At 42.9% G+C, this 27,560-nt stretch overlaps 1 protein-coding gene and 1 pseudogene across 2 annotated transcripts; one reads left to right on the top strand and one right to left on the bottom strand.

Moving 5' to 3' along the window:
• Positions 1–1,374: 1,374 nt before the first annotated feature.
• On the bottom strand, positions 1,375–12,101 carry FUS (FUS RNA binding protein). Of its 2 annotated transcripts, none has more exons than XM_028505609.2 (15): positions 11,999–12,101; positions 10,292–10,316; positions 10,049–10,200; positions 9,083–9,221; positions 8,711–8,898; positions 8,286–8,499; positions 6,686–6,720; positions 5,205–5,237; positions 3,915–4,018; positions 3,393–3,522; positions 3,023–3,124; positions 2,758–2,881; positions 2,319–2,419; positions 2,046–2,193; positions 1,375–1,751 (listed from the first exon to the last, which is right to left on the bottom strand). In XM_028505609.2, the coding sequence occupies exons 1-15, from the start codon at positions 12,009–12,011 to the stop codon at positions 1,712–1,714; spliced, it is 1,548 nt and encodes a 515-aa protein (XP_028361410.1). In that variant the 5' UTR covers positions 12,012–12,101; the 3' UTR covers positions 1,375–1,711. The 2 variants fall into 2 exon arrangements, with proteins under 2 accessions (XP_028361410.1, XP_028361403.1); XM_028505602.2 differs by having other exon boundaries at positions 9,083–9,224; positions 11,999–12,100.
• Positions 12,102–25,112: 13,011 nt separating this feature from the next.
• Positions 25,113–25,858, top strand: LOC114506240 (annotated as a pseudogene).
• Positions 25,859–27,560: the final 1,702 nt, after the last annotated feature.

Raw genomic sequence — 27,560 nt, 5'->3', positions numbered from 1 at the left:
TTTCAGGACTCACAGGATCTTCAACCTCCTCCTTCACCCCTAGCACAGGAACCAAGGAACCACAACTGAACCCTAACACCAATACCCCACAAGATCAGGCCATTCAAACAAACATGTAAGAGAAATCGAACAGCAGAGGCAGCCCAGCCACATCAAGGAGAAAACTGCTATAATCTTGACTCTGAATCCAAGTGCTTGCTTCTTCACAAGTACAAAGTTTATAAGCCAATTCAAAAAACTGCCTGGGAGCTTAGCCACTTGGCATACTCTTCGTTTTTCACCCCCCACTTCACTAGGGAGGATAAAGCAGCTATTACTTTTTTAAGAAGCCATACCTTCCCTGTCTGAAGTCACCAGAGATTTCAGAACGAAAATCAACTCTAGAAAACACCTACAACATACTTTATTTAAACAGAAAAGCATCTCCCAATCAGGGATCCCAAGTACTCTAAAAGCTTTGAATCTGACGGCAAAGTATCTTTTTTTGCTCTTGGCTCTAAATCAATTCTGTATAGCTAAAGTACATGCTCAACTTATTAGCAGGCACAAGCAAGTTTTCTAAACTCAATTTGAGAATTGGGAGAAGTAGGGACTCTCATGGTCAGGAAAGGCATTAAAAGTTTGAGGGGCTCTCTTCTGAGGTTTCAACTCATTGGTTTCACCCTTTCCCCATCTCCAACACTACCACCTTGAAAGTGAGGGCTTCCCACTCCTAATCATTAAAGCTCAAACAAGCCCAAAATCTCAAAATAGCAATGACAGCCCTCTGGTTATAGGTAGGATGCGAGTCCTAGGTAGCCCCATCTCCCTACCCCAACTATCTACCCAGGACTCATCTTCAAGAAAACTAAAGGTACGGGATCACTCACCGTTAAACTTCCCCTTTCTTACCACCTGCTCATTCCCAAACCTCTTCAGTCAAATTTAACATCCTCAAATATAAAAGGCCTAAGCAAGCAAACCTTTGGGATGCAAGTTTGCTCCCTTCAGAATGAAAACGAAGTCAGAACACTAGAACTCAATCCTGCCTCTTCCTTCAGACCCCAAGCAAGCCACATAGCCCAAGCACTTTATTTTCTGCCCATAGAGTGAGGCCACAGTGCCTCTGCAGTGAGTAGTTACTCTCCTTAGTGCCAAAGACCCAATTTGCTCCCCCAACAGGGTCAAACTGAATACTGCCCCAAAGGTAAACTTGATTTGAACCCCACCCTTTGAAAACTGTCAGGAGCCAAGAGTCCTGGCAGCTGTAAATAGTAAACTCACTAAGATCAGCATGTAAATAAATGTGGTAAAATTTGTCCAGAGTTGGACATACTTGGGGGCAACACTCATGACATCACGTGTTCATTTACCCCAACCATACATCCAACTTTATGATGAGAGAAAGTTTAATCTCTACTTTCAAGGAGACAGACTGCTTGACCTTTTTGCCCTTGGACCAAATACCAAACATTTTATTCCAGTTCCTGCTAAGCAGGATGACCTGAAGAAAAACATCCCACATTCCTGACCCAGACATCAATCCTCTGAAGAGGGGGTAGAGGAAGAAAATTTAACTAAAATGATGGTTTTTAATGGGAACCAGAGATATGGTAACAATTACAGAGTCCGACACAAAAAACCGTGGGTGATCAGGAGCTGGAAGGTTACAAAATAATGAGGGTAACACTGGGCATAGAAGAAAAGCTGTTCCAGAACCTCAGCTGGCAGGCTAATATGGCCTCTCCCTGCGATCCTGTCTGTGGTCACCCCTGCAAAATAACAAACAAACCAAAAAAAAAAGAGTATCCATTAAGGTCTGAGCTACCAACCTCTCCACCCACACCACCCCCAAAATCCTAAACCAAGAAATGTCATATCTCTTTAAGTACTGAGTGTACAGATTAGTTTCCCAAAATTAACTTTCCTCCCCTTCTACCCTCCCCATCATGGTTACAATCTCAGTTTAACAATCCAGCCCCCTATCTGAAACTTTTTTCAACAAAACCTTACTATTTTGTGATCTCTGTTCAATTACTCTTTCATTTCAGTTTAGTCTCACTTACCTGGAGTCCATCTTTCCAGGGCCAAAGCCACCTCTGTCCCCACCACCCCGGCCCCCTCGGAAGCCCCCACGGTCCCCGCCTCGGCCTCGGTAGCCACCCCGATCATAGCCTCCTCTGCCACCGCGACGATCATCTCCATAGCTACCCCCTAGAAAAAAAGAAATGTAATATATCACATGCCCACAAAACCCTCCTATCCTCCCCCAGCCTCCTGCTTAAAATTAAGGGCTTTTTGATCCCAAATTCTGATTACCAGCTCTAACTATTCCTTACCCATATGAGAGCCTCCTGGTCCCCCTCCTGGGCCATCTGGTTTAGGGGCCTTACACTGGTTGCATTCATTCCTCCAAGAGAAGTTCATGTTCTCACATGTACTGAGGAAAAGTACAATTAATTTGTAGGAGTAGGGAGTAGGCAAGACCTAGAATTAGGAACAAATTCCAGTAACCTTACAGATATAATGAGAAAACAGAGACCTGAGGCCTTAGAAAAGCCAAAGGCTTGCTTCTCAGGAGCAGAGGCAGGAACAGAAACTGCAAATTAAGGAACCCAGTCCAATACCTTTCCCACCACACGGACCTTACCAAGGAGGTAAAGCTCTCAACCATATCTGTCTCATCATTGTGGTCTTGAATTTACAATTTGGAAAATACACAACTCTACCACAACGAAGGGCACACATATTAAGACTGAGAAAAAAAGTTTCACTCACGGATTAGGACACTTCCAGTCCCCAGCTCGCTGCTGTCCTCCACCGCCACCACCTCCACTGGGGAATCCTCCCCGGCCACCACCACCACTGCCACCACCTCCATAGCCTCCACGGCCCATGGGTCCTAGTGCAGATAAGTTTGGGTCTGATTTCCTTTCAAATGTGGTTTAATCTAACTTTCTTTTCTGTGCAAGCCCTCACAATCCCCCCCCCCCCCCCCGCCTTTAACATCACCTCCTTACACTAGCATCAGAAAATAACTCACCTCCTCGTCCTCGGCCTCCACGACCATTGCCACCACCTCGATTGAAATCTGCTCGCCGAGTAGCAAATGAGACCTTAATAGGATTCCCAGAGAATTCTTTACCTAAAGAAATAAAGGAAATATAAAAAGGAGGCTTTTCATAGTATCAAGACCTGTGGACCCAAAAGCACATTAGGTATAAGCAACAAGCAACAACTCTGCCTTCCTGAAAAGATTTATAATCTAATGAGACATAAGCAAAAAATAAAGACTACTGAAGCAGCAGATAAAGTAAACACTGAAACAGTCAAAGAAACCCTCAAAATTTAGCCCGTTTCCCAAGGCTTGCTTGCCTAACCTCCCCAACCCCCACCAGCCTGCTCATACATACCATCAAACCAGTCAATAGCTGCTTTAGCGGAAGGTGGGTCATCAAATGATACTGTTGCCTCTCCCTTCAGCTTGCCCGTTTCCCTGTCTGTGTACAGATTAATCATGGGCTGTCCTGTTTTCTTATTTGTCTGAAGAAAACAACGTAAGATAACATCAGGCTTATAGGACACATAGTTGTACCCACCCACCTTCCTCCTCCAGAATCTGGGGCTTATCATAACCATACTTCAGCTCCTCTCTTCTAGTTCCTATCTCACATGTAACATGGCAATGACTACAATTGTGTCTCTTATTATTGTGTCTCTCATTCTATTAAAAAACTAGATTATAGACTGCAAATTCAAAAGTCTAACATACTCCTTTCATCAATTACGCCTTTGTTACTTCTTTTAGAAAATGGCAACAGCTAATGTTCCTTCTTCTACAAATTAAGCTTTAACACCGTTGTTAAGATATTTTTACTGTGTGGAATCCAAAAGCCTGAAACTAACAGAAAGTACCCACTCTGCTCCACAAGTACCTTAATAATACCAATCTGCTTGAAGTAATCAGCCACAGACTCAATTGTAACATTCTCGCCCAGGCCTTGCACGAAGATGGTGTTGTTGTCTGAATTATCCTGTTCTGCTCATACAATGCAAAAGGAAATGTGAATTAGAAGAGAGAAAACAAGCAAAGACAAAACGAGTCAGTGACTCTTGACCCAACTTTAAGAAATACCTGATAAGAAACTTTCAAAGGAAAATTCTAAGCCACCAATATATCTGGTTTAGTTCAAACAAATGAAAAAATCCACATCCTCATTTTTTAAGATTTGAGTGCATCTACGACAGTCCTTTCACAAATTGAAAATTAGTTTTACAACTACCCTAACACATTAATAAACATTCAAGCAGCGCTCAAGTTAACTACCCAACTTCACACAATAACTACACATTTGTAAACTTTTTAAATTGAAGAACAAAATCAAAGCCCTATTTTACACCTGAAATCCAGTATAAATATAATCAATACAAAAATACAGTGAATGCTTCCCCTTTGTAAGTCTTTGTGTTCACTAATTTGGTCATGATTCACGTTTTAAAAAACCTTTACTTTAGTGCGAGGGGCAGTACAGGGCGGAGGGGAGTAAAGGGGAGGAAAAAATGAGACAACTATAGTAGAATAATCAATAAATTATTAAGAAAAAACCTTTACTTTAAACCAACAGTTCTGGCACATGGTCCATAGATGCACCAGCATTTCTGAGACTTGTTAAAAATGCAGATTACCTGACTCTTCCCCCCACCTAAATTTTATTTTTTTGAAATGAGCTCGTTCAAGATAGCAACACTGACGATTCTCAGTAACTTAACATTGAGCGAAAGAAGCCAAACGCAAAACACCTATTACATGACTCCAGTAACATAACGTTCACAAAGAGGCACAATAAGTCTGTTTAACAAGTCAGAACAGTCAGAACAGGGGTTCCCTTCAGGGGGTGCACAGTGCTTGGCAGTGGCACAGAGGGATTCTGAACCGCTGGTAATGTTCTAATCCTGGCCAGCCCTTGGTGGGTTGGGGAATGAGTGGGCCAGAATCTCGGTGGGCCAGGGCCAGACTTACTAAATTGCTGATGAAGGAAACCATCAGTTATTGCAGATATGCTCATTTATATAAATCTCTGCTAACTACAGAGACACCCAAACTCCCTTGCCTTCATTTTCCTTCCCTATCCCTGGTCTTCTTCATATTGTTTCAAAGAACATTTAAATCCAGAACAAGTCCTGATACCACTTAAGCCATTCTTTCATGCCACCTGCGGACTCACCAGAGTCATGACGTGATCCTTGGTCCCGAGGGCCTTAAGTGACATGGGGGGGAAAAAAAAACAAGAAGAGGTGAGCTGTTAGTCAACAGATAGAGACAGACAAGGAAAAAACTTAAAACCAAATCCATACTCTTCAAAATATCAGTTAAGAGCTCACAGACTCACTCCAAACCCTGTCCTGTGTTGCCTGCCCAGAGAAAATCCTAGGCATGGCTGGGAAAGAAGACACAGGTCTTTTCTTAACATCTGTATGTAACTTGAGTCCCCACAGGGACAACTCCACACTTCAGAAAATGCTGCCTCCCCCAGCTCAAGCTGGGAAATGTCCCCAGCAAAGACTGGGGTGGCCAGGAGGAAAACCCATTCAAGTCAACAAAGCAACTCATAGCTTGGCCCTGTTCTCTCACCCCAGAGAGAAATGGGCTCACCACCAGCAATGTGATATACATCCAACCAGTTTCTCCAAACTTGAACACCAAAGACACTTATTCCTTGTGGAACAATTTTTAATTTCTTCTTTAGAAACCATTCTTAAAACCATGTTGTTTCCCCAAAACCACATGAAAATTAAAAAAAAAAATACATAATAACTATTGTGTTTTTAAAGCATGTCCCAGGGAACAGACCAGAAATCTTATTTCCATAATGCAGCCTATTTTTTTCCCAGACCATCTTTGACCCAAGTTTCTCTGAATTCACCATATATAAATATTGTACCCACATTCAATGACACCTAAATTGTGAACCCGGGCCTTTGGTTTTAAATGATGAGACAAATACAAGAAACCTTTTGTTAGTTAACCAAACCAGAAAAGTTCCAGCTTACTGGGAGACTTCTCAAATTTGCCATTTTTCATGAATTCAGTTTGTGCTGTTTAAGACCTGGTTATTTCCCATGAGCCACACACGCTCCCAACTTTTCTTGTAGTCCACAGCTAGTTTCTATTTGCCCATCTGAGTTGAATTTAAATACATATATGTAGAATTTAGTTGACACCATTCAGTATTTAACATGTTTATACCAACTTCACCATTCTCAGGACAGGGCAGCATTTCATATCCCTCTTCCAGAATTAAAAACATTTGGAGGTTGTTACACACACACACAACACACACACACCTTGAACACACTGATCAAAAAAAAAATCCTAAAGCCAAGTTGGCTTGTGTTCCAGCACACTCTCCAGTTTTTCATAATTGTGGTCACTAAGTGCCAGGTGTGGCAACACTCCTTATTAAACACCTCTTATTAACCTATGTCAAACCAATTTGGTACAGGATGACTGCTGAGTCTTACCCCTGCCTGCCTCCAGGTTAGCACACATATGGCAGCAGGTAGCATTCGACCCCACCCCTTTTCTGGAGGTGGTTCTGGACACTTCAAAACCTTTGACACTTAAAACACGCTAAAACATCTGCAAATGAACAATCAGACAAAGCATTGCTGGGAGTTGGGAATTTTGGAAACTCTGTTCACTTACCACCAAATTTATTGAAGCCACCACGGTCACTTCCGCTGGAGAAGACAAGTTAGAAGAAAGGACATGAAGCTTCCAACGGCTACAAACGGGCGTTTTTTTGTTTGTTTAATATTCCCCAAACAAGGGTATGTGTTTTGGGAAAAAGATACAAGTGGCTGCTAAAATACATTCCCCTTCCTGACCAACCTTGTCTGACCTTTACCTTTCAGTGTGCCACACACACGTGTGCAATTTCTTAGACACAGCTTTTTTTTTTCCCAAGAATTTTGCTTGAAAATGTTATATATCTATTTCCTCTGAGAAAAAAAAAAAATGACCCATTTTCCTTGGTTGTTCTTCCGGCGTAGCAGATGTTTTTTCCTCTTGTCGCAAGTGGTTGACAACCCAGTAGTTGGTTTAAAAACCCTACCCAATTTACCCAGAAGACATTTCACACCAGGCTGGGGTAGCCCTGAACACATTTTTGTGGTTTTTGCTTTGAAAGCAGCAAGCAGACCCAACCCCATTCCATAAAAAGTCAAAACCAAAGGCAACTTCCCCTTAAAGCAAGACAAACTTAGCTAAGCCCTATCCTAACTACTGAGCTGTTTTTGATTTCCCCCAACCACCGGGGTCACCCCTTCTACACTGCGAGAAGAGCGGAGTATTTTGCAATGTCACCTTTCATACCTGTGGCACATAAAATGCAGAGCAAGTTAACAGTCACATAACAGTTGTTTTTCTTTTTAAAGTTTTGCATTAAACACACGCACACAACAGAGTTTTCCTCATTTCTGTACGGTTTTTGAGATCGCCCCCACCCACCTCTGAATACTTACCATTAATGAACTCTTACTTTAAAAACCTATTTTTTCAAAAAATGGAGTAGCACACTGACATTCCACCCCTCTTCAAGGGAGACAAGAGTATGGTCCTTCAAATCATATTTACCAACAGATTTGACGCATGCTTTAACATCAAATCTACGGTTTTACTTCAAATCAACAACTACAGCGGGAAGGGAAGAAGGTCCAGCTGGACAAGTAACCAGGAGAAGGGGAACAGTGGAGCAAATATGTGGGATACCACTGTCAAGTGTATTTTGTCCAAAAGGTGTGCACACTTCATTAGCCCCACAAACCAAGTCACAAACAAAATCATCACTGTCACTCAAATTACTACAAATCAAATTCATGGATTCAAATGACTAGAAAATACAGGAAGAGTAACCAATTCCTGGAAGTTGAAATCAGGTTAACCATTAACAACTTTCCCTATTACCAGGAGTGGGATCATCGGTTTCCCTTGCAGAGAAAAGAAGCCTTTACTTCCACGTTTCTTGCCTAGGATATCAATGACTCCAATCCATACGCACCCATATATTGTTTCCTTTTCCTTTGGAAATATAAGTGTCAGTACTCAGAGGTATGGGTGGGAGTTCAGGCTCCCAAGGTCTCACAAAAATAAAAGGGGATGGAGAACAAGTCAATGCCTCCATATCAAAGCCCTGATAAATCCCTAGAATAAGGATAACCATGCTCTAAGAGACTGAATATTCATGCAACCCACCATACCACCCCCCAACCCAATGATGTTGTTCCCTGGCTCACAAAACACCTACCCCATGCCGCCTCTGCCTCCACGGCCACCTCCACGACCTCTGGGTTCATAGCCACCACTGCTGCGGTTGTAACCACCGCCACCGCCCCGGCCTCGTCCCCCACGGTCCTGCTGGCCTCCCCCGTAGCCACCGCCACCACCACCACTCTGGTCCTGATTGCCATAACCGCCACTACTGCCACCACTCATGGAGGACTGATCTTGACCATAGCTACCTGTCAGAAAGAAAAGATACTTTAAGAAGGGGGAAAAAAAAAAACTGTGAAGTACATTAAAGAGTTCAACAACACCAGAGGACAGATGAATAGAAATAAAAAGACAGCCAGGGAACAAGAAATCAAGATTTTTAAGAACTCTGTCAGGGCAAGGCCCAAGCAGAATATTATATAAAATAGGTATGAGGCAAAACTGAAGACATCTTCTCACCTCCACCACCCCCTCCACCACCTCCAGTGCTACTGTTGTACTGGTTCTGCTGTCCATAGCCCTGAGGAGGATTATAGGAGCTTTGCTGCTGTCCATAGCTAGGCTGCTGTCCACCATAGCCAGACTGCTGACCATAGCCCCCACTCTGGGGCTGCCCATAGTTGCTGCTCTGAGAACTGCTACCGTAACTAAGGAAAAGGAAAAAGACAAAACCATAATGTCAGCACATCCCTATTTCCTTTCACTTTCAGAACATCCCATTCTCTGAACTCTCAACCCAAAGACACACCCACCTATTACTCCTTATAATTGCTCCTACTGCAGATCACATTATCATTCAGTATCAATTCACCCCCAAATTCACCCCCTTACCTTCCAGAGCTGCTGCTAGGAGCTGGCTGCTGGCCATAGCCAGGGTAGGACTGCTGCCCATAAGATGACTGAGAACTCTGGCTACCACCATAGCCACCAGCTGAGCCATATCCCTGGGGAGCTGACTGAGTGCCATAGCCTGCTACATGGAAAAGAAAAAGGAAGTCACAAAAGCTTAGAGAAAAGAGAAAAAAAGACAAGGAATGGGTTTAAAATAATATTACATATTACCTAATATTACCCACACAAAAGTCAGCCTCTTAACCTAATAAATCAATTTTCAGAATAGCAAGTTAGAAAAATCTTAAATTTTAAAATTATATTAAATTTTTCTAAAAAAGGCATCTTAGAAGCTGCTTAGAAATCTTGCAACTCATGGTCAAGTTACCCTTCTCTTCTACCCTAAGGCTAATGCCCCAACTTATGCCAACTTCATAGTTCCAATCTCATGCCACCCATCCCAAAGCCAGCCTCCAAGAACCACTAACCATAGCCTAAGAACTCCCTATTCATTAACATCCTTTTAACCTGCTCATATGCCTACAGTACAAATAGGAAAACCCACATTACTTATACTTCAGGACCTCAGGGTATATTCCACCTCTCAGTGTAGCACATGACATTACAGCCTGACTTCAAATATCCTCAGGCAAATCATTTTCTCCCTGTTCTGTATTAAAAGCCTAAAACTTTCTCCCTTTAGTGAATACTTTCCCCCCACATTTCACTTTCATGCTGAGGGGAAATGGGGAAAAGTGCAGCATAAGTAAAAAGTCAAAGAAAATAAAAGGAAACAGAATTAGAAACCAATAAGCATTTTTGTTTGAAAGGACTCAGATCCCAGAGAGTTTTAAGGGTTAGAAAGACAAAAACAGTTTCAACATTTCAGCACTGGTTAGGGTAAAGAAAAGCAACATTCAGAAACAGCAGGGAAGAGGCGGAGTGACCCACTTAAAAGAGACTCACTGTTCTGCGTCTGTCCATAAGAACCATAGGTGCTCTGGCCATAGCCTGAAGTGTCCCCTGACTGGCTGTAGCCACCATAACCTTGCTGTCCATAGGGCTGACTGCTCTGCTGGGAATAACCCTGCCCAGGCTGGGTGGGGTAGGCCCCATAGCTGGAGAAAAGAAAAAAACAGCAATCATGGCAAAATACCTCAGCAACCTCTGCCCTCCAAAAACTCTGGAAGCCCCAGAAATGACACTCACCTTTGGGTTGCTTGTTGAGTATAGTCTGCAAAAGAAAAATACAAGTACATCACCTTCAGCCATCCCTCAGAACACAATAAAGCAAAGAAAAAGCAAATTTCTATAGAGATCAAGAGGCTTCATTGGAAAAACGAAGAGTCTTGGGGGAAAGCCACAATTTTCCACAAATGCAATTGATATCAGAAATTTACACACATCTCCTTTTCACGCCCACTCTATGTGGAAGTTATCCCCCAAGTCAAGCTAAAGTCAGAGCTACCTCAGTGGGATGGGTTTAACAATCCACTTTTTAATACTATCTTTTATTGTTAAGATTTTATTTATTTTTAGAGAGGAGGAGGGGAGGGAAAGGAAACATCGCTTTGTTGCCTCTCCCACACCCCCCACTGGGGACCTGGCCTGCACACGTGCCCTGAGTGGGAATTAATTGAACAGGCGACATATCGGTTCGAAGGCCAGTGCTCAATCCATTGAGCCACGCCACCGAGGGCTGAGATGGGTTTTAATTAAAGTTGGGAGCAGGAGGCAACAGTGTTCTAGATGTGGCCACTCTCTCAACCAAAGAACAAGATCCAAAGGACAAGAATGTCTCCGAAGAGGCCATTCCACCCTTTGCTCAATATTGGAGACTGGGAAAGTGGATTTTTAATGCAAAGCCAAGTAACCAAGAGAACTCTGACCCCAAATTAAGAGATCACCACCAAAGTGTTCACACCTCAGGAGACAAATTAACTGGTACTCATGTTCCAACCCCTGTGGCTCCAACGGAACCCCATTTCTCCTTCACCCAGCCTTTCCCGGCGCTGAGGGGAACTGGGTGAACCAAAGACAGCGAAATCGCTTTTAAAACGCCATAATGAAGACGCAATAGCCAGATCAAACTCTCCTCTCCGCACAGTAAATGAGGTGCTTCCCCCTCAGGAAAAGGCGAAAGGACCGGGAGAGGGTGTGGCCTTGGACAGCCGCTCCTTTCCGTTCCCACCTCAGAAAGAGTAAATTTGGGCGGGAAAACGCTCAGACGCGGCTCCTTAGTCCGTCGGACGACCCTCAGGACTTCCCACCCTCCCCCCTCCAACCGTTAAGCGGGCACGCGGCCCGGATTCCGGGTCTCCGTCCCTAGCTGCGTGGCAAACGAGGCGCGAAAGGAGTGGTCCCGCCCCTTTCGAAGGGAACCAGAGAGGCGGCAGGGCCGGGTCCACACCGGACGGGCACTGCGGACTCCCCAGCCGAGCGAGGGTCTGGCGACAAAAAGCAGGACCAACTCGAGGTGGGAGGGGGGCTCGTGCAGCGAAGGGGGGGGAGGGGCCAGTATAGCGCGTGCGCGCACGGAGTGCCCGGATGCAGCACTGCGACAAAGCGGGCCCGAACTCGGCTGAGAACTGTGGGGGAAAGGGCTACAGAGACCGGGCGTTTCTATCAGTACCTCACATTTCAAATCACCAAGCAGCGTGCTTCCCAACCCTCACCTCAAAGTAAGAGGCTGCGAATGGACGACGTCCCGCCCCGCGCAAGGCGCCAGAGAAGCAAAAACAAGATGGCGCCATAGGCCTACCCCCTAACATCCTTCCCCGCTGCTTCCCGCCACGGTGGCACGAGAAAATCCTACACGCGATCGCCGCCCAGGTCCCTCCAAAAAAACAAAAGCCCAGCTGGGAAGGAACGAGGACCCGGGTCTGCGCACCGCGGCTGCCTCGCGCCGTTACATACCGTTTGAGGCCATGCCGGCGCACGCGCACACTGGCCGACACGCGATAAAACTCAAACACCGGAGCCCTCCGACGCCTCGAGCACTAAGCACACCCGCTGCCTGGGTTGGGGTTTATGTATGTCTCCCCCGCCTACGTTCCGCGGCGGGAAGTACCAAGTGCGGAAAATAGAGGGGGAAGGATGGCCAGACTCCTACCATTCTTCAGAGAGCATAGAAAGCAGAGCAGACAGAAGGAAGCATATTAACTAAATTTTTCAAATAATATATATAATCATTTTTTTTTCTAACAAACAACTTCAATTCGCTCTACAAGACTTGCCGACGATTGCCTTCACCCCTAAAAAGGCACACTGGTACGGTCTAATTACCCTCTGGGGGCGGAGCAAGGGGCCCGAGGCGTCCAAGGACTGTACTGTAGTCAAAGCCCGGAGTTGCTGGGCGGAACCGAAATTCCTTTGACCAGTTTCACAGCCTCTTAACTTTCACTTAAGATGTCGAGCTCTTGCGCTCCATTCCCCTTGCAGGAAACCAGACTCATCGTTGTTTTTGCACCAACCTCCTCTTGCTATAAGGTTTCTCCCCTGACAGCACACTCTGACCCTCTCCCTGCGTCTCGGTTTCCACTTCATCATCTTTAAGGAATGCGTTTCTTAAATCCTTACCAGGGTTTGTGGATTGCGACGTTTGACCTGCAAGAAAGCACTGTAGTCTGGTCCAGCACTGACCGCCCACCCAAACCTTCACAGCTTTGCCCCTGACTAGCCTTGGGACCGGAATGCTAGGCCCTCTGGACCCTTGTGCAGAGATCAGAGTTGGGGGTCACGCAGCCTTTTATTGATAAGGAGCTACTCTATCTTCCTGAAGCCCTACTATGGGCTTCAATGGGAACCAATGTGAAGATCCGATAATAACTGATATTTCTATAGGGCTTAAATGGTTTCAAAATGCACAATTAATTGTTTTCCCATCACAGCCTTTTAAGAAAGTAAAGACATCTCCAATTTGTAGGTAAGAAAAGTGAGACTCAGGGAGAGACCAAGTGCAGCCAAGGATCTGAGGTCCTGATTTGAATTCAGGTCTGTGTGGTTGCAAAACACTCCTTTGTTGGTTATATGAACGATCTGCAGTGTTCTGAAGCCTGGACTCCCTGTGAGACCAAGAACAAAAAGTGAAATTCAAATTAACTTACAAGTTGCACTCTAATCAGCCTAGCCTGGAGAAGGAAATTTGAATGTATTGAATAAAAGAAGACAAAGGAAGTTATTCCTGGTACATATACATGCAGCTTTTTTCCCAACTTACTTTTGACCTGGGTTCCAGAAGTTCTTTTTTAGGTTAGACACGTTTTCCCGGACAAAAATTGAGAGCTATGACCTAGGCCTGCCCACAAACTTCTACTAAACCCCTGATTTAGGCCCTGGTGGCTCTTGAACACCTTGTCACCCACCCCACCCCTAATTAGTAGGACAGTGTGGCTCTGGAGTGAGGGCAAAGGGAAATCCATCATTCACTCATTCTGCAAATATTTATTAAGTATCTATAATGTTCCAGGCACTGTTCTGGACAGTGAGGATGCACTAGCATACAAAATAAATGAAACCATTTAATAACAAAGCTAACATTTAATAATGAAATACTTATATATTAAATATATAAAATTTATAATAGGGTAACACTTTCATAAGGCTTACTAAGTATCAGGCACCGTTCTGAGTGCTTTGAGTATATAACTTGTTCAACCTATTCCTCACAAAGGTGTGAGGATTACATTTTACAGATGAGCAAATAGGCACAGAAAGGTCAAAAGCTGTGGCCAGACAGTGGCAAAGCCAGGTTTCCAGCCCAGGCAGCGTGGCTTAGAGTTCCTGCTCTTAATCCCTATGCTTCTGCAAACATTGCTTGAGCACTGCATAAAATGTACCAAGAATGGCACAGACCTGGAGAGAAAGATAAAAAAGATCTAGTTCCTGCCCTGCTGGTGTGGCTCAGTGGACTGAGTGCCAGCCTGCAAACCAAAAGGTCACCAGTTTCATTCCCAGTCAGGGCACATGCCTAGGTTGCAGGCCAGGTCCCCAGTATGGGGTGCACAAAAGGCAACTACACATTGATGTTTCTCTCCCTGTCTTTCTCCTTCCGTTCCCCTCTCTCTAGAAATAAATAAATGAAATCTTTTTAAAAAATAAAAATATACCTCTCACTTCTCTTTAAAGGCTGTCTTTTAAGTAGTTGTCATATTTCCTTACTTGACATTCCTGCTCCTGGCCCTCCCACCTTTTCCACTGTCAGTCTGTCTCCTTCCCCAGCATTATCTTCCTCTACTCACTGTATATAGATAGCAGTGCTCTCCAAGGTTCTGTCTTTACCTTCTTTGCTACTCCCTTGAGACCCAAGGTCCCAGCTGTGGCCTGGTGTGAAATGCAGCCTGGTGCAAAAGGCAACCTGAAGCCCTGGCCAGGTAGCTCATTCAGTTAGAAAATCATCCATATACACCAAGATTAAGGGCCTTCATCCCCAGTCAGGGCACATGCTACAAGAATCAACCAACAAATGCATAAATAAGTAGAACAACAAACCAATGTTTCTCCCTACTTCTCTCTCTTAAATCAATTTTTTTTAATTTTTTAGCCCTGGCTGGTATGGCTCAGTGGATTGATGACTAACCTGCAGACTGAAAGGTCACTGGTTTGATTCCCAGTCAAGGCACATGCCTGGGTTGTAGGCCAGGTCCCCAGTTGGGGATGTGCAAGAAGCAGCCAGTCGATGTTTCTCTCACATACTGATGTTTCTCTTCCTCTCTTTCTCCCTCCCTTCCCCTGTTGTAAAAAAAAAAATTAATGCAGGCTGCAGATAGGTTCTACGTAGCTAAAACTTTGTGTTTAATTTTTTTTAATAGTCACTGACACTAGAAGTAGGAAGAAATTCAAACTTCTGGCTTTTCTTAAAAATTGAGGGTTCTGACCATCCTGGACCCACGTTCCCACTCAGCAAGGGTCAGCTGCAGCCAGAAGCAGCTGGGGCATGTGCTTGCAGTTTACCACAGTCTTCCTTCCACTCTAGTATTTGTGACATGGAAGCCAGTGTCAATTGCCATTTATATCAGGTGTTTAATGCAGTTTTTCTTACAGCAGAGTTAAAGACAAGGGGAAATCTTTCTTCCTTCAAACATAGGAAAATGAAAACTGACCCTGGTTTTCAGGCCTCCAGCTGGCCCGTGATGGTATTTGGGTTTGTGAGCAGTTCCCAAATCTGGGGTTATTAACCTCTTTTGTGCCAGAGTCTAGAGTTTTCTGTGGACCCCTTCTTAGAATAATATTTTTAAATACATAAAACAAACTTTGTATGGATACATAGAAATGAATTAAATGGAAATATGGTTATAAAAATACTTCTTTAAAACATCTTTTGATCAAATATACTTATCTGATGTGTGGTAACTATCTTAATTTTGAAGTAGAATAGAATGTAAAAAGTGTTTTAAGATACCTGCAACAATTGCAATGTGATATGAAAATTTCTATTGGTGACAGAGACCCAGAAGCTGCTGTGATTTGTTCCCAATAGATATTGTATTGAAAAAATGCTAACTTTCAATTGGAGGTTAGTGAAAATAAAAATGTACATAGTTCCCCCTTATTCACAGGCATCCATTACAGTGGATGCCTGAAACCACAGATAGTACTGAACCCTATATATCCTATGTTTTTTCATATATATACATACATATATGTAGCTAAAGAGCAAAACAGAGACCCAAAATGGTATCACTCACACTAAAGTCCATGATACCAAAACTAAATTTAGTATCTCATCTAACTGAAGTTTTAACTTCTCACAGAAACACAATCTTTTTTTTTTCTATTTCCAGGCCAGTGACTTTCACTTTGGGGGACAACACCCAACTAACTGAGCCACACTGGTCAGGGCTGTAGGGTTGTTTATCGATTTTAGAGAGAGAGGAAGGGGGAAGAGAAAGAGAAACATGGATGTGAGAGAAAAACATCAATCATTTGTCTCTTGTAATATGCACCCTGACCAGGGATATAACCTGCAAACTTTTGGTGCCAGAGACTATACTCCAAGCAACTGAGCCAATTGGGGAGCCACCCAGTCAGGGCCAGAAACATAATCAACCAGTATAGAATTTTCTGGTCAACACAAATGAGGTCATCTGTCACAGAAGCCTCTCCATCTCCCACCCCCCATAAAAAGAAGCAGCAATCTGTATGATTTAAAAAAACCTTTGGTCTGCCACAACTGACCATTGTTGATCGGTTGGTTGGGCCTCATTCTGCAAAGCAAAAGGTCACTGGTTCAATTCCTGGTCAGGGTACTAGCGTGCTAGGGTTGCGGGTTCAGTCCCTGGTTCGGGCACAGCTGATCAGTGTTTCTTTCTCACATAGATATTTCTCTCCCTCTCTTTCTCCCTTCCTTCCCCTCTCTCTGAAAATAAATAAATAAAATCTTTAAAAATAATAAACCTTCAGTTCTCTTCTTCCCACCAAAAAAAAGATGTTCTGCCCAAAACAATCCTTTCATTTGTTAGTAGATCCTTTGCTTCATCTTCCTTCTCTAAAACCTTCCATCTGTACAGCCCCTTGGAGCACCTTTCTATTTGCTAAATGGGGTGCTCCCCACACCCAACTGCTGCCCCACACTGCATTCATGAATGATTTAATAAAGCCAATTAGATCTTCAGGGTTACTCCATCAAATGTTTTTTAATACCACATATACCTTTTCTTTTTTCTTTTTTTTTTCTTTTCTTTTTTTTTATATTTTATTGATTATGCTATTACATTTGTCCCATTTCCCCCCTTCTCCCCCTCCACCCTGTACCCCCCTCCCACCCACATTTCCCCCTTTAGTTCATGTCCATGTGTCATACTTATGAGTTCTTTAGTTTCTACATTTCCCATACTTTTCTTGCCCTCCCCCTATCTATTTTCAACCTACATTCTACGCTACTTATTCTCTATACCTTTTCCCCCTCTCTTCTCCTCCCACCCCCCTGCTGCTAACCCTCCATGTGCCCTCCATTTCTGTGGTTCTGTTCCTGTTCTAATTGTTTACTTAGTTTCTTTTGGTTTTGCTTTAGGTGTGGTTGTTGATATTTGTGAGTTTGCCGTCCTTTTACTATACATGTCTTTTCTTAATCTTCTTTTCTTAGATAAGTCCCTTTAGCATTTCATAAAATAAGGGCTTGGTGATGATGAACTCCTTTAACTTGACCTTATCTGAGAAGCACTTTATCTGCCCTTCCACTCTAAATGAGAGCTTTGCTGGATAGAGCAATCTGGGATGTAGGTCCTTGTCTTTCATGACTTGGAATATTTCTTTCCAGCCCCTTCTTGCCTGTAAGGTCTCTTTGGAGAAATCAGCTGACAGTCTGATGGGAACTCCTTTGTAGGTGACTGTCCCCTTACCTCTTGCTGCTTCTAGGATTCTCTCCTTCGTTTTTACCTTGGCTAATGTAATTATGATGTGCCTTGGTGTGTTTCTTCTTGGGTCCAACTTCTTTGGGGCTCTCTGAGCTTCTTGGATTTCTTGGAAGACTGTTCCCTTTGCCAGATTGGGGAAGTTCTCCTTTATTATTTGTTCAAATATGTGCTCAATCTGTTGCTTTTCCCCTTCCGATTCTGGTACCCCTATAATTCGGATATTGGGACGTTTAAAGGTGTCTTGGATGCTCTTAATCTTTTCCTCAATTTTTTGAATTCTTATTTCATCATGCTTTCCTGCTTGGTTGATTCTATCTTCCTTCTGGTCCACTGTATTGTTTTGAGACTCATATTCCTTCCTTTCACTATTGGCTCTCCTCCGCGTGTCTTCCTGCATCTGTTTTATGGTACTCTGCATTCTTTCATCTAGATTTCGTCCAAAATCCACCAGTTCCGTGAGCTTTCTGATCACCAGTGTTTTGAACTGCGCATCTGATAGATTGGCTAATTCTTGGTCACTCAAAAGGATGAGTCCTGGGGGACTGATCTGCTCTGTTGAAAACATGGTTTTTTTTCCCCGTCTCTCCTTTTTTTTTTCCCCGGTCTGGTTGCTCTTGTTACAGTGGGGGGCAGAGCCTTAGGTGCTCACCGGGGCTGGGCACCCCAGTCGCTAGATTGTGACGTTATAAGTGGGGGCGGGCGGGAGCAGGAGCGGGGCGGGAGAAAACAATGGTGGTAGTTCCGTTCCCCTGGACTCAGACCCTTGTCTGAGCTTCTGGGCCGCGAGTTCTGCCCTGGTCCACAATCGCTACCCCTCTGGGTCTGCCAGCCGCAGCTTGCGTACTCAGGGATCACCGCTGCCTTCTTGCGCACCGGATGGCTTTTGCGCCGATTTCGCACCAAACCTTCCCCCGACCTCCGCGCGCTGCCGACCCGAGCCAGCCCCGCGCCCGCCTGGCTTATCTTCTCCTACCAGTCCGGATGAATGCGTCTACTTCAACTTCTTGGCTGCCCGACTTCCATTCAGATAAATCTTCTGCCGGATCTGGGTGTTATTCTGATAGTAAATTATTGTTGTAAATTATTGGTTTTCTAATCTTGGTTGTACGAGGAGGTACGGTGCATCCACCTATTCCTCCATCTTGCCGGAAGTCCCCACATATACCTTTTCACATAAAGGAAGCACTTCATGGCTTCTCTTTGTCATTTCTGAATTGCACTACCCTTGCATTTGGGGACCATTTCTTTCTCTCCTTTTTAAAAGATTTTATTTACTTACTTTTAGAGAGAGGGAAAGAGAGGGAGAGAAACATCAATGTGCAAGAGATATAGTGAATAGTTGCCTCTCACACGCCCCCTACTGGGGACCTGGCCCACAACCCAGGCATGTGCCCTGACTGGGAATGGGACCAGCGACCTTTTGGTTCACAAGCCAGCACTCAATCCACTGAGCCACACCAGCCAGAGCACTTTGGGGCCATTTCAAGTAAAGTAAGGATTAGTTGAACACAAGCACTATGATACCACAACAGTCTGAATTGTCTTCTGGATGACTAGCATTGGGGCTAAAGGGATGATGCACTGGACAAAGGGCTGGAGCAGGGATGACAGCACAAGAAGTCATATACTACTCAAAATGGCATGCAATTTACAAATTGTTTATTTCTGGAATATTTTGTTTAATACTTTGGATGGTGGTTGAGCACAGGTAACTGAAACTTTAGAAAGCAAAAGTATGGAAAAGAAAAGATTACTTTAATGATTTCCTCTCCAAATCTGTGCTCTCCTGAATGCTATCCTCTGACCCCTAGCAGGAACTCCAGGTTAAAAGCTGATTCTGAAAGTCTCATCTACATCCCCTTTAGCCATGACTCCCCTGGATAATCATGAGTTCCATGATTATCTCTTGATCAGCTCCAGCCCAGTGTTGTCAGATGCACTGGAGGCAGCAACCACTTGTGGAAAGTTCAAATGTTCTGGCCAGCATAGCATCCCGAGCTTTTGGTCTTTCAGGAGTAGTGATACCAGAAAAGTCCGCATTCATGTTGCCTATTTTGTGGAGGTTATAACAACTGCTCAACAGATTCTTGGTATCATTAAAGTTTTGAAGAAAAGGAGACTATGTAATAAATCTGACAAATTCATGACTGAAAGTAACCTCACAGAGTAATCTGTTCATAAAGTCCTAACTGAACAGGTCGTGGTGGGTAGTCACCCCCTAGGAATATAACAGGTTTAAATTTGCCTTAAGCAAGCTCTGGTCATTGTTTCTGTGCATCTAGGTTAACACACCTTTGAAATGCCTCTTTTTCAGAGCCCCCCTAGTGTGTAACCACCCCCAAGAGAATACCTAATCTCATTAACTATCTTGCATTCCAATCCCTGCCTTGTTTTCTCCCACCTCCATGTAGGAGAATTTTCCACAAATTCTCTCCTCATTTCCAAATATACAAAAGGAAATTGCAAAACTGTCATTCATGGAGCAGTGTGAGACCTTGCTTCCTGGCAGTGTCATCAGTTGGTCTCTATAGGTGTGCAGGTTTCTTTATCAACAGTCCAATGACATAAGGCAACAGCACTGGAATTTCCACTATAAAAGTTTTGCAGTAATGTTGGACCATCAGCCTGGTATGTATTACTGGCTGGGAAGTATTCCAGCTTGACTGTCAACATAAGAAACATCCAAACCTGTACAGATTTTTATAAGAGTTTAGTTGAATCAAACTGATTACATATGCCAGGGAGTGAGATCTTAAATGCTCCACAGAATAACAGTTTTGCAGTTTCTTTCATGCATTTGAAATTAAGGAGGGAAGGTAAGGAAGATTATGTGGAGGTGGAAGAAGACAAGGCCAGGATTGGTTTACAGGTTAACAGGATTATGTATTCTCTTCAGGGTGGTCACAGCTTATTTCAAAGTTGTGCTAACCTAGATGCACAGAAACAATGGACAGGGCATGCTTAGGCAAATATAAACCTTTTACTAAAAGGCTATATGTCTGGGGTGTGACTACCCACCATAACCTGCTCAGTCAGGAATTTATGAACAGATCTCCCTGTGAAGTTACTTTCCATAGAACCTGCACATCAACAGGAGGCACAAATAAATGTTCCTTTCTCATTCACACATTCTTTAAGATGTACAGCTTCAAGCAAGAACTATTGCTTTATCATTTCCTTGGGCAGTGCCCAGGACAGAAAGTGCCCCTGGGTGGGGACACTCAGGTTTTTTGTCTCTGGGAGAGGTTGTCATGGCAAACAGAACTAGGAAAGTAAATACTGGGCAGATAATTGAGCTACTAAGAGATTTGTGTGGACCAGCTGGAAAAAGGCCACACAGGTCACTGACTGGGTCTGAACAAGAAAGGCAGAAAGCCTCATAGGAGGCAGGTCCAGGAGATGGAATGGGCACATGATGAGGAGTTTGGTGGCCATGGGAACATCAAAAAACACAACTGTCCCATCATGTTCACTACCAAAGGGGTTAGAGGAGCAAAGGGGACATCCCCCAAAACTGGTACCTGTTTCATTAAGAGTAAACACAAAAGGTTGTAGTAGCAAAAAAAAGGCTGAGGTAGCATTTGCACCTCATTGCCTTTCTCAAGGGCCCAGGGCTTTAGGGCACAGCTCTACACACAAAAGAGAGAGAGTAGCAGTATAGGGGCTTCCTACAAATATGCAAAAGAATCTGAAGAAACTAGTTATTGCTTGACTTGTTTATGCAAAGAAAATTTGAACCCTAACATGCCAAATGTATATTTAGATTTATTTGCATATTTGACAGGAAAATACAGTTAAAACTACTGAGGAAAGGTCTCCTGACTTTCTCTGTGGGCCAACTAAAATGAAAATTACACACATAAAAAATTTTAATGGATGCCTCCGAGGAAATATCTAGAGCAGCACAATTCACTTATGTACTTTTAAAATTTTTAGGAGTATCACTTCAAAAAGTAAAACAAACCAGTGAGATATTTTATACAATTTTTTTATACTAAGTCTTCAAAATCTGTTGGGTCAGCAAGATGAGCCTGGCCAGGTTGCACATTCTAAGAATGCACAGACAGACAGACAGATGCACACATATATAAGGGCATCTCTTATCATTTCCATGATGGACTTTTCCAACAGTTTTTTTTTTTATTTTGCCCTAAGGCTCTTGCCTCTTAGCTGATTAGAAACCAGAAAATTTAGCGACCGCTTTCGCTGGTGAAAGCTTCATTTGAAATAACTTAAGAGAGTTTTGCTTTAGCTTTTCTTCCCTGGCTGCTTGAAGATCAGCTTCCATCATGACTGATACAGTAACTATCCAGACCAGGAAGTCAGGAAGTTCATAACAACAGACTACTTCAGAGGAAACAAATGGTCATTCATGTCCTTCACTCTGGGAAGGCAACCATACCTAAGACAGAAATTTAGGGAAAACTAGCCAAAATGTATAAGACCACACCAGATACCATCTTTGTGTTTGGATTCAGAACCCATTTTGGTGTGGCAAGACAAATGGCTTTGACATAATTTATGATTCCTTGGATTATGCAAAGAAAAATGAACCCAAACATAGACTTGCAATACATGGCTTATATGAGAAGATCTCAAGAAAATAGAGAAAGGAGCCCTAGCTGGTGTGGCTTAGTGGGTTTAGTATTGGACTGTGAACCAAAGGATCACAGGTTCAATTCCCAGTTGGGGCACATGACTGGGTTGCAGGTCAGGTCCCCAGTGGGGGGCGCTCAAGAGACAACAACACATTGATGTTTCTCTCCCTCTCTTTCCCTTTCCCTCTCTAAAAATTAATAAATAAAACTTACACACTTGACTTGAAGCTCCAGTTTTCCATGATGCTGATGAGGTCACACTGATCCCTCAGATGGCTAGGTTCCTGACTCCTTCTTTTCCTTAGTACCACATTCCTATGCCCTGTGAGAGATGAAATAAGGACTATGAATGCCTTTGAAAGTTGCAGCCAAGATTGTGGCACAGGTAGAAATCCTTCACTTCCTCACACAACCAAAAGGAGGAGACCAATCTAAAATCAGTAAAAAACCATGAGTGTCAGAAAATCAAACTACATGGAACTCCAACAAACACGGAATTAAAGAAATAGTCAAACAGAACAACCAGTCCAGTAAGGCAGCAGACAGAGAGAACCTGAGGCGAGGCCTTGGGCTGTGTGGGCGGGGCTGACTTAAGGGGGAACTGAGACTCAGAGCTGACTGTTGACTATGGCGGTTGCTACGGTGGGAGAAACTCCCAGTCTCACACGAGAGTTTGTTGGAAAGTGGTCTAGAGATGACCAGGGGAGCTGCATTGTTTCCTCTCTGGCTCCTCCCCCACAAGCAGCGCCGCAGCACAGCAAGGAAGGTTGCCCTGCCTGGGTGAATACCTAAGGCCCCACAGCCTTACAACTTAACAGGTGCCCCAAACAAAAAAAAAATAGGGCCAAAATGAAAGAACAAAGCAAAACTTAAGAAAGAGAGCTAAGCAATGAGGAAATAGGCAACCTATCTGATGGAGAATTTAAAGCCCTGGTAATCAAAATGCTCAAAGATCTGACTGAGCTTGCTCAAGAAATGAAAAAACAAATGAAAGATACCCAAAATGAAATAAAGCAAAATATTCAGGGAACCAACAGTGACAGGAAGGAAACTGGGACTCAAATCAATGATTTGGAACAAAAGGAAGAAATAAACATCCAACCAGAACAGAATGAAGAAACAAGAATTCAGAAAAACAAAGAGAGACTTTTGAACCTCTGGGACAACCTGAAACATTCCAGTATCTGAATTATAGAGGTGCCAGAAGGGAAAGAACAACAGCGAGAAACTGAAAACTTCTTTGAACAAATAATGGAGGAAAACTTCCCCAATCTGGCAAAGGAAACAGGTTTGCAGGAAGTCCAGGAAGCCCAGAGAGTCCCAAAGAAGTTGGACCCAAAGAGGAACACACCAAGGCACATCATCATTAAGTTACACAAGATTAAAGACAAAGGGAGAATCTTAAAAGCAGCAAGAGGAAAGGAAAGAGAAGAGTTACCTACAAAGGAGTTCCCATAAGGATATCAGCTGATTTCTCAAAAGAAATCTTGCAAGCAAGAAGGGGCTGGAAAGAAGTATTTGCAGTCATGAAAAGCAAGATCTACATCCAAGAATACTCTACCCAGCAAAATTATCATTTAGAATGGAAGGGCAGATAAAGTGCTACCCCAACAAGGTCAAGTTAAAGGAGTTCATCATCACCAAGCCATTATTATATGGAATGTTACAGAGACTTATGTAATAAAAAGAAGATCAAAACTATGAACAATAGAATGATAACAAACTCACAACTATCAACAAATGAACTGCCCCCCCTCAAAAAAAACCATAAGAAAAAAAACAACAAAAACAAAAACAAGCGAACAACTAGAATAGGAACAGAATCAGAGAAATGGACATCACATGGAGGGTCTTCAGTGGGGAGGGGGAAGGTAGGAATAGTGGGGAAAAGGTATAGGGAAGAAGCATAATTGGTAGGCATTAAATAGATGCAGAGAGGTCAAAATGGTATAGGAAACAGAGAACTCAAAGAACTTATATTTACAACCTATGGACATGAACTAAGGGTGGGATGCTGGAGGGATGGGAGGGTGGAAGGAGGATAAAGGCAGAAAAATGGGGAAAAAATAAATAAAAAGACACAAATAAATCAAGAGATTTATACAAAAGAATAAAAAATATGTTACAGCGATTTTCTTTGTACATTGTCAAAATATCTGGTATAGCTACTGATGGTGCCCCAGTGATGGCAGGTAAAAGAGAGAGACTTGTAAAATTAATAGAAGATGATAAAACTGCATCAAACTCATGTTTGATGAAGTATCATTGCATAGTACACCAAGAAAATTTATGCACAAAAGCTTTAAAAATGGATAACATCATGCAAATCATCACCAAGAGTGTGCATCATAAGAGCCAAAGGATTGAATCATCACCAATTCCAGGAATTCCTTAAAAATATTGATGCTGACTATGGCAACATCATTTACTTTTTGGGAGTAAGATGGCTAAGTTAAGGCCAAATATTGAAAAGATTTTATGATTTGTGACATGTTATCAAGTTGTTTATGGTATCAAAAAACAAATTTGTGCCAGAGCTTGACAATGAACACTGGCTTACGAATTTAGCATTTTTAGTGGATTTAACTGTGCATTTAAATGAATTAAACATGTGTCTTCAAGGTGAAAACCAACTTATCAATACTATGTTTCAAACCATAACAGCGTTCCAAATGAAACTAAAATCATGGCAAACTCAAATCAAGGCAAACAATTTTATGCAATTCGACACGTTGGCTAAACACAGTCCTGCGAACAAAATGCAGCCTTGCTTTTCAATTTGGTATAAGAAAACAGAATTCAAGATTTCAGGGAAAATAATCAATATTTTCTTATATTTACGACTCCATTTCCAGTAGACATAAATACGCTACTTTCCAATTTTCAAATGGAATGTATAGAGCTGCAATCTGACATTCAACTTAAAGAAAAATTTGATTGTGTCTCTTTACTGGACTCTTTAGGTCCTATCTTCTCAGAGACAAATATCCCTTGCTTCACAATTGTGCCTTATTAATGTCCTTGCTATCTTGCAGCACCTACATTTGCAAGCAACTATTTTCAAAAATGAAACACATTAAGGCTGCCTTACAGATGCCACCGCCACCTGGGACCTTCCCATGTCCAACCTTGGTCAACTCCACTGTGTTCTTCGACATCACTGCTGACAGAAAGCCTTTGGGCCGTGTCTCCTTCGAACTGTTTGAAAAGTTCCAAAGACAGCAGAAAACGTCCATGCTCTGAGCACAGGAGAGAAAGGATTTGGTTATAAAGGCTCCTGCTTTCACAGAATTATTCCAGGATTTATGTGCCAGGGTGGTGACTTCACACGCCACAATGGCACAGGTGGAAAGTCCATCTCCAGGGAGAAATTTGATAGTGAGAATTTTGTCCTGAAGCACACAGGTACTGGCCTCTTGTCCATGGCAAATGCTGGACCCAATACAAACAGTTCCCAGTTGTTCATCTGCACTGTCAAGACTGAATGGCTGGATGGCAAATATGTTGTCTCTGGCTAGGTGAAAGGCAGCATGGCTACTGTGACAGCCATGGAGCACCATGGGTCCAGGAATGGCAAGACCAGCAAGAAAATCACCATTACTGACTGCGGACAACTCTAATAAACTTGACTTCCATTTTATCTTCATCACCCAAGCATTCCTTCTGTAGTTCAGGAGAGCACCCCTTCACCTCCACCTGCTTGGAACATATTATAATCTTCATGCTCTCAATGCAGTTCATTGGGTTCCATGCCTTCCTTACCCCTTCCAAGTCTAGCTGGTTTGCAGAGTTAAGTTTATGATTATGAAATAAAAACTAAACAAAAAAAGGAATGAAACACATTAAGAGTAAAATTAGAACTAAAAATATCTGATGAGCACCTTGAGACCTCAATGAGAACTGGAACTACTTCTATCAAATCAGGTATTGATGCACTAGTCTCTCAATACAATGTTAAACATCGCACTAGTTTGCCCTCTTTTCCTTTTATAATAAAAAATATTTTCAAAAAATTAATGATGTTTTATTATTTAGATATGTACATTTCTATATTAGTCTTCACAAACTTGGGACTTGCTTCACAATTTTAAAAGATTATCAAAAGAGATTCTACATAATTAGGGTTATTATGTGAGCACTTTTTTGCTTATCTGTGGAGCTAATATCACAAAAATTATGCATGGGCCTTTTTTTGCTCATCAATTTTTGTTAGTGTTTGTGTATTTATTTATTTTTAAAGACTTTATTTATTTTTAGAGAGGGTAAGGGAAGGAGAGAAAAAAGAGGGAGATTAATAGAGAAATATCAATGTGTAGTTGTCTCTCCCACACCCTCCACGGGACGGGGGGGGGGGGGGGTGCCGGGGCAGGGACCTGGCCCGCAACCCAAGCATATGCCCTAGAATGGGAATCAAACCACCAGGCCTTGGGTTCGCAGGCTGGCATTCAATCCACTGAGCCACACCAGCCAGAGCTAGTGTTTGTATATATAATGTGTGGCCCAAGACAACTCTTCTTCTTCCAGCGTGGCCCAGAAATGCCAAAAGGTTGGACACCCCTGGTCTAAGCTATTATTATCAAAAGCACATAGATGTACATGATCTGCTTTACCTAGTAATTCTCAATAGTACAAACTATTACTTTAACCCCTAAAATTGCTGAGCAATAAAACCTTTAATTTTTATTTATGGGAATGCAGACTGATGCAGTCACTGTGGAAAACAGTATGGAATTTCCTCAAAAAACTAAAAATGGAACTGCCTTTTGATCCAGTGATCCCACTGCTAGGATTATATCCTAAGAATCCTGAAACACCAATCCATAAGAACCTATGTATTCCAATGTTCATAGCAGCACAATTTGCAATATCCAAGTGCTGGAGAGAGCCTCAGTGCCCATCAGTAAATGAGTGGATCAAAAGACTGTGGTATATTCACACAATGAAATACTACTATGCGGCAGAAAGAAAGAGGGAACTCCTACCCTTCATGACAGCATGGATGGAGCTGGAGAGTATTAATGCTAAGCGAAATAAGCCAGCTGGCAAAAGACAAATACCATATTATCTCACCTATAAGTGTAACTTCATGAACAAAACAAATGAGCAAAACAGAACCAGAGACGTGGAAATAAAGAACATACTGACAACGACCAGAGGGGCAGGGATGAGGGATAATGGATGAAGGGAGGGAAGGATCTAGTCAAGGATCTGGGGTTATAATAAACAACCCCAGAATTTCAGTTTAACACACACAGTTTACTTCCTACTTAGATTTCATGTCCTCTGAGGGCTGACTGAGGGCTTTGCTCTACATCATTCTTTTTTTTAAATATATTTTATTGATTATGCTATTACAGTTGTCCCATTTTCCCCATTCACTCCCCTCTGCCCTGCACATCCCCTCCAACCCACATTCCTCCCTTTAGTTCATGTCCATGGGTCATACATGTAAGTTCTTTGGCTCCTACATTTCCTGTACTATTCTTGACCTCCCCCTATCTATTTTCTACCTACCATCTATGCTAC

Source organism: Phyllostomus discolor, chromosome 3 (assembly GCF_004126475.2).
Source record: "Phyllostomus discolor isolate MPI-MPIP mPhyDis1 chromosome 3, mPhyDis1.pri.v3, whole genome shotgun sequence".
NCBI classification, from domain to species: domain Eukaryota; kingdom Metazoa; phylum Chordata; class Mammalia; order Chiroptera; family Phyllostomidae; genus Phyllostomus; species Phyllostomus discolor.
This window is presented reverse-complemented; position numbering and strand designations above follow the sequence as displayed.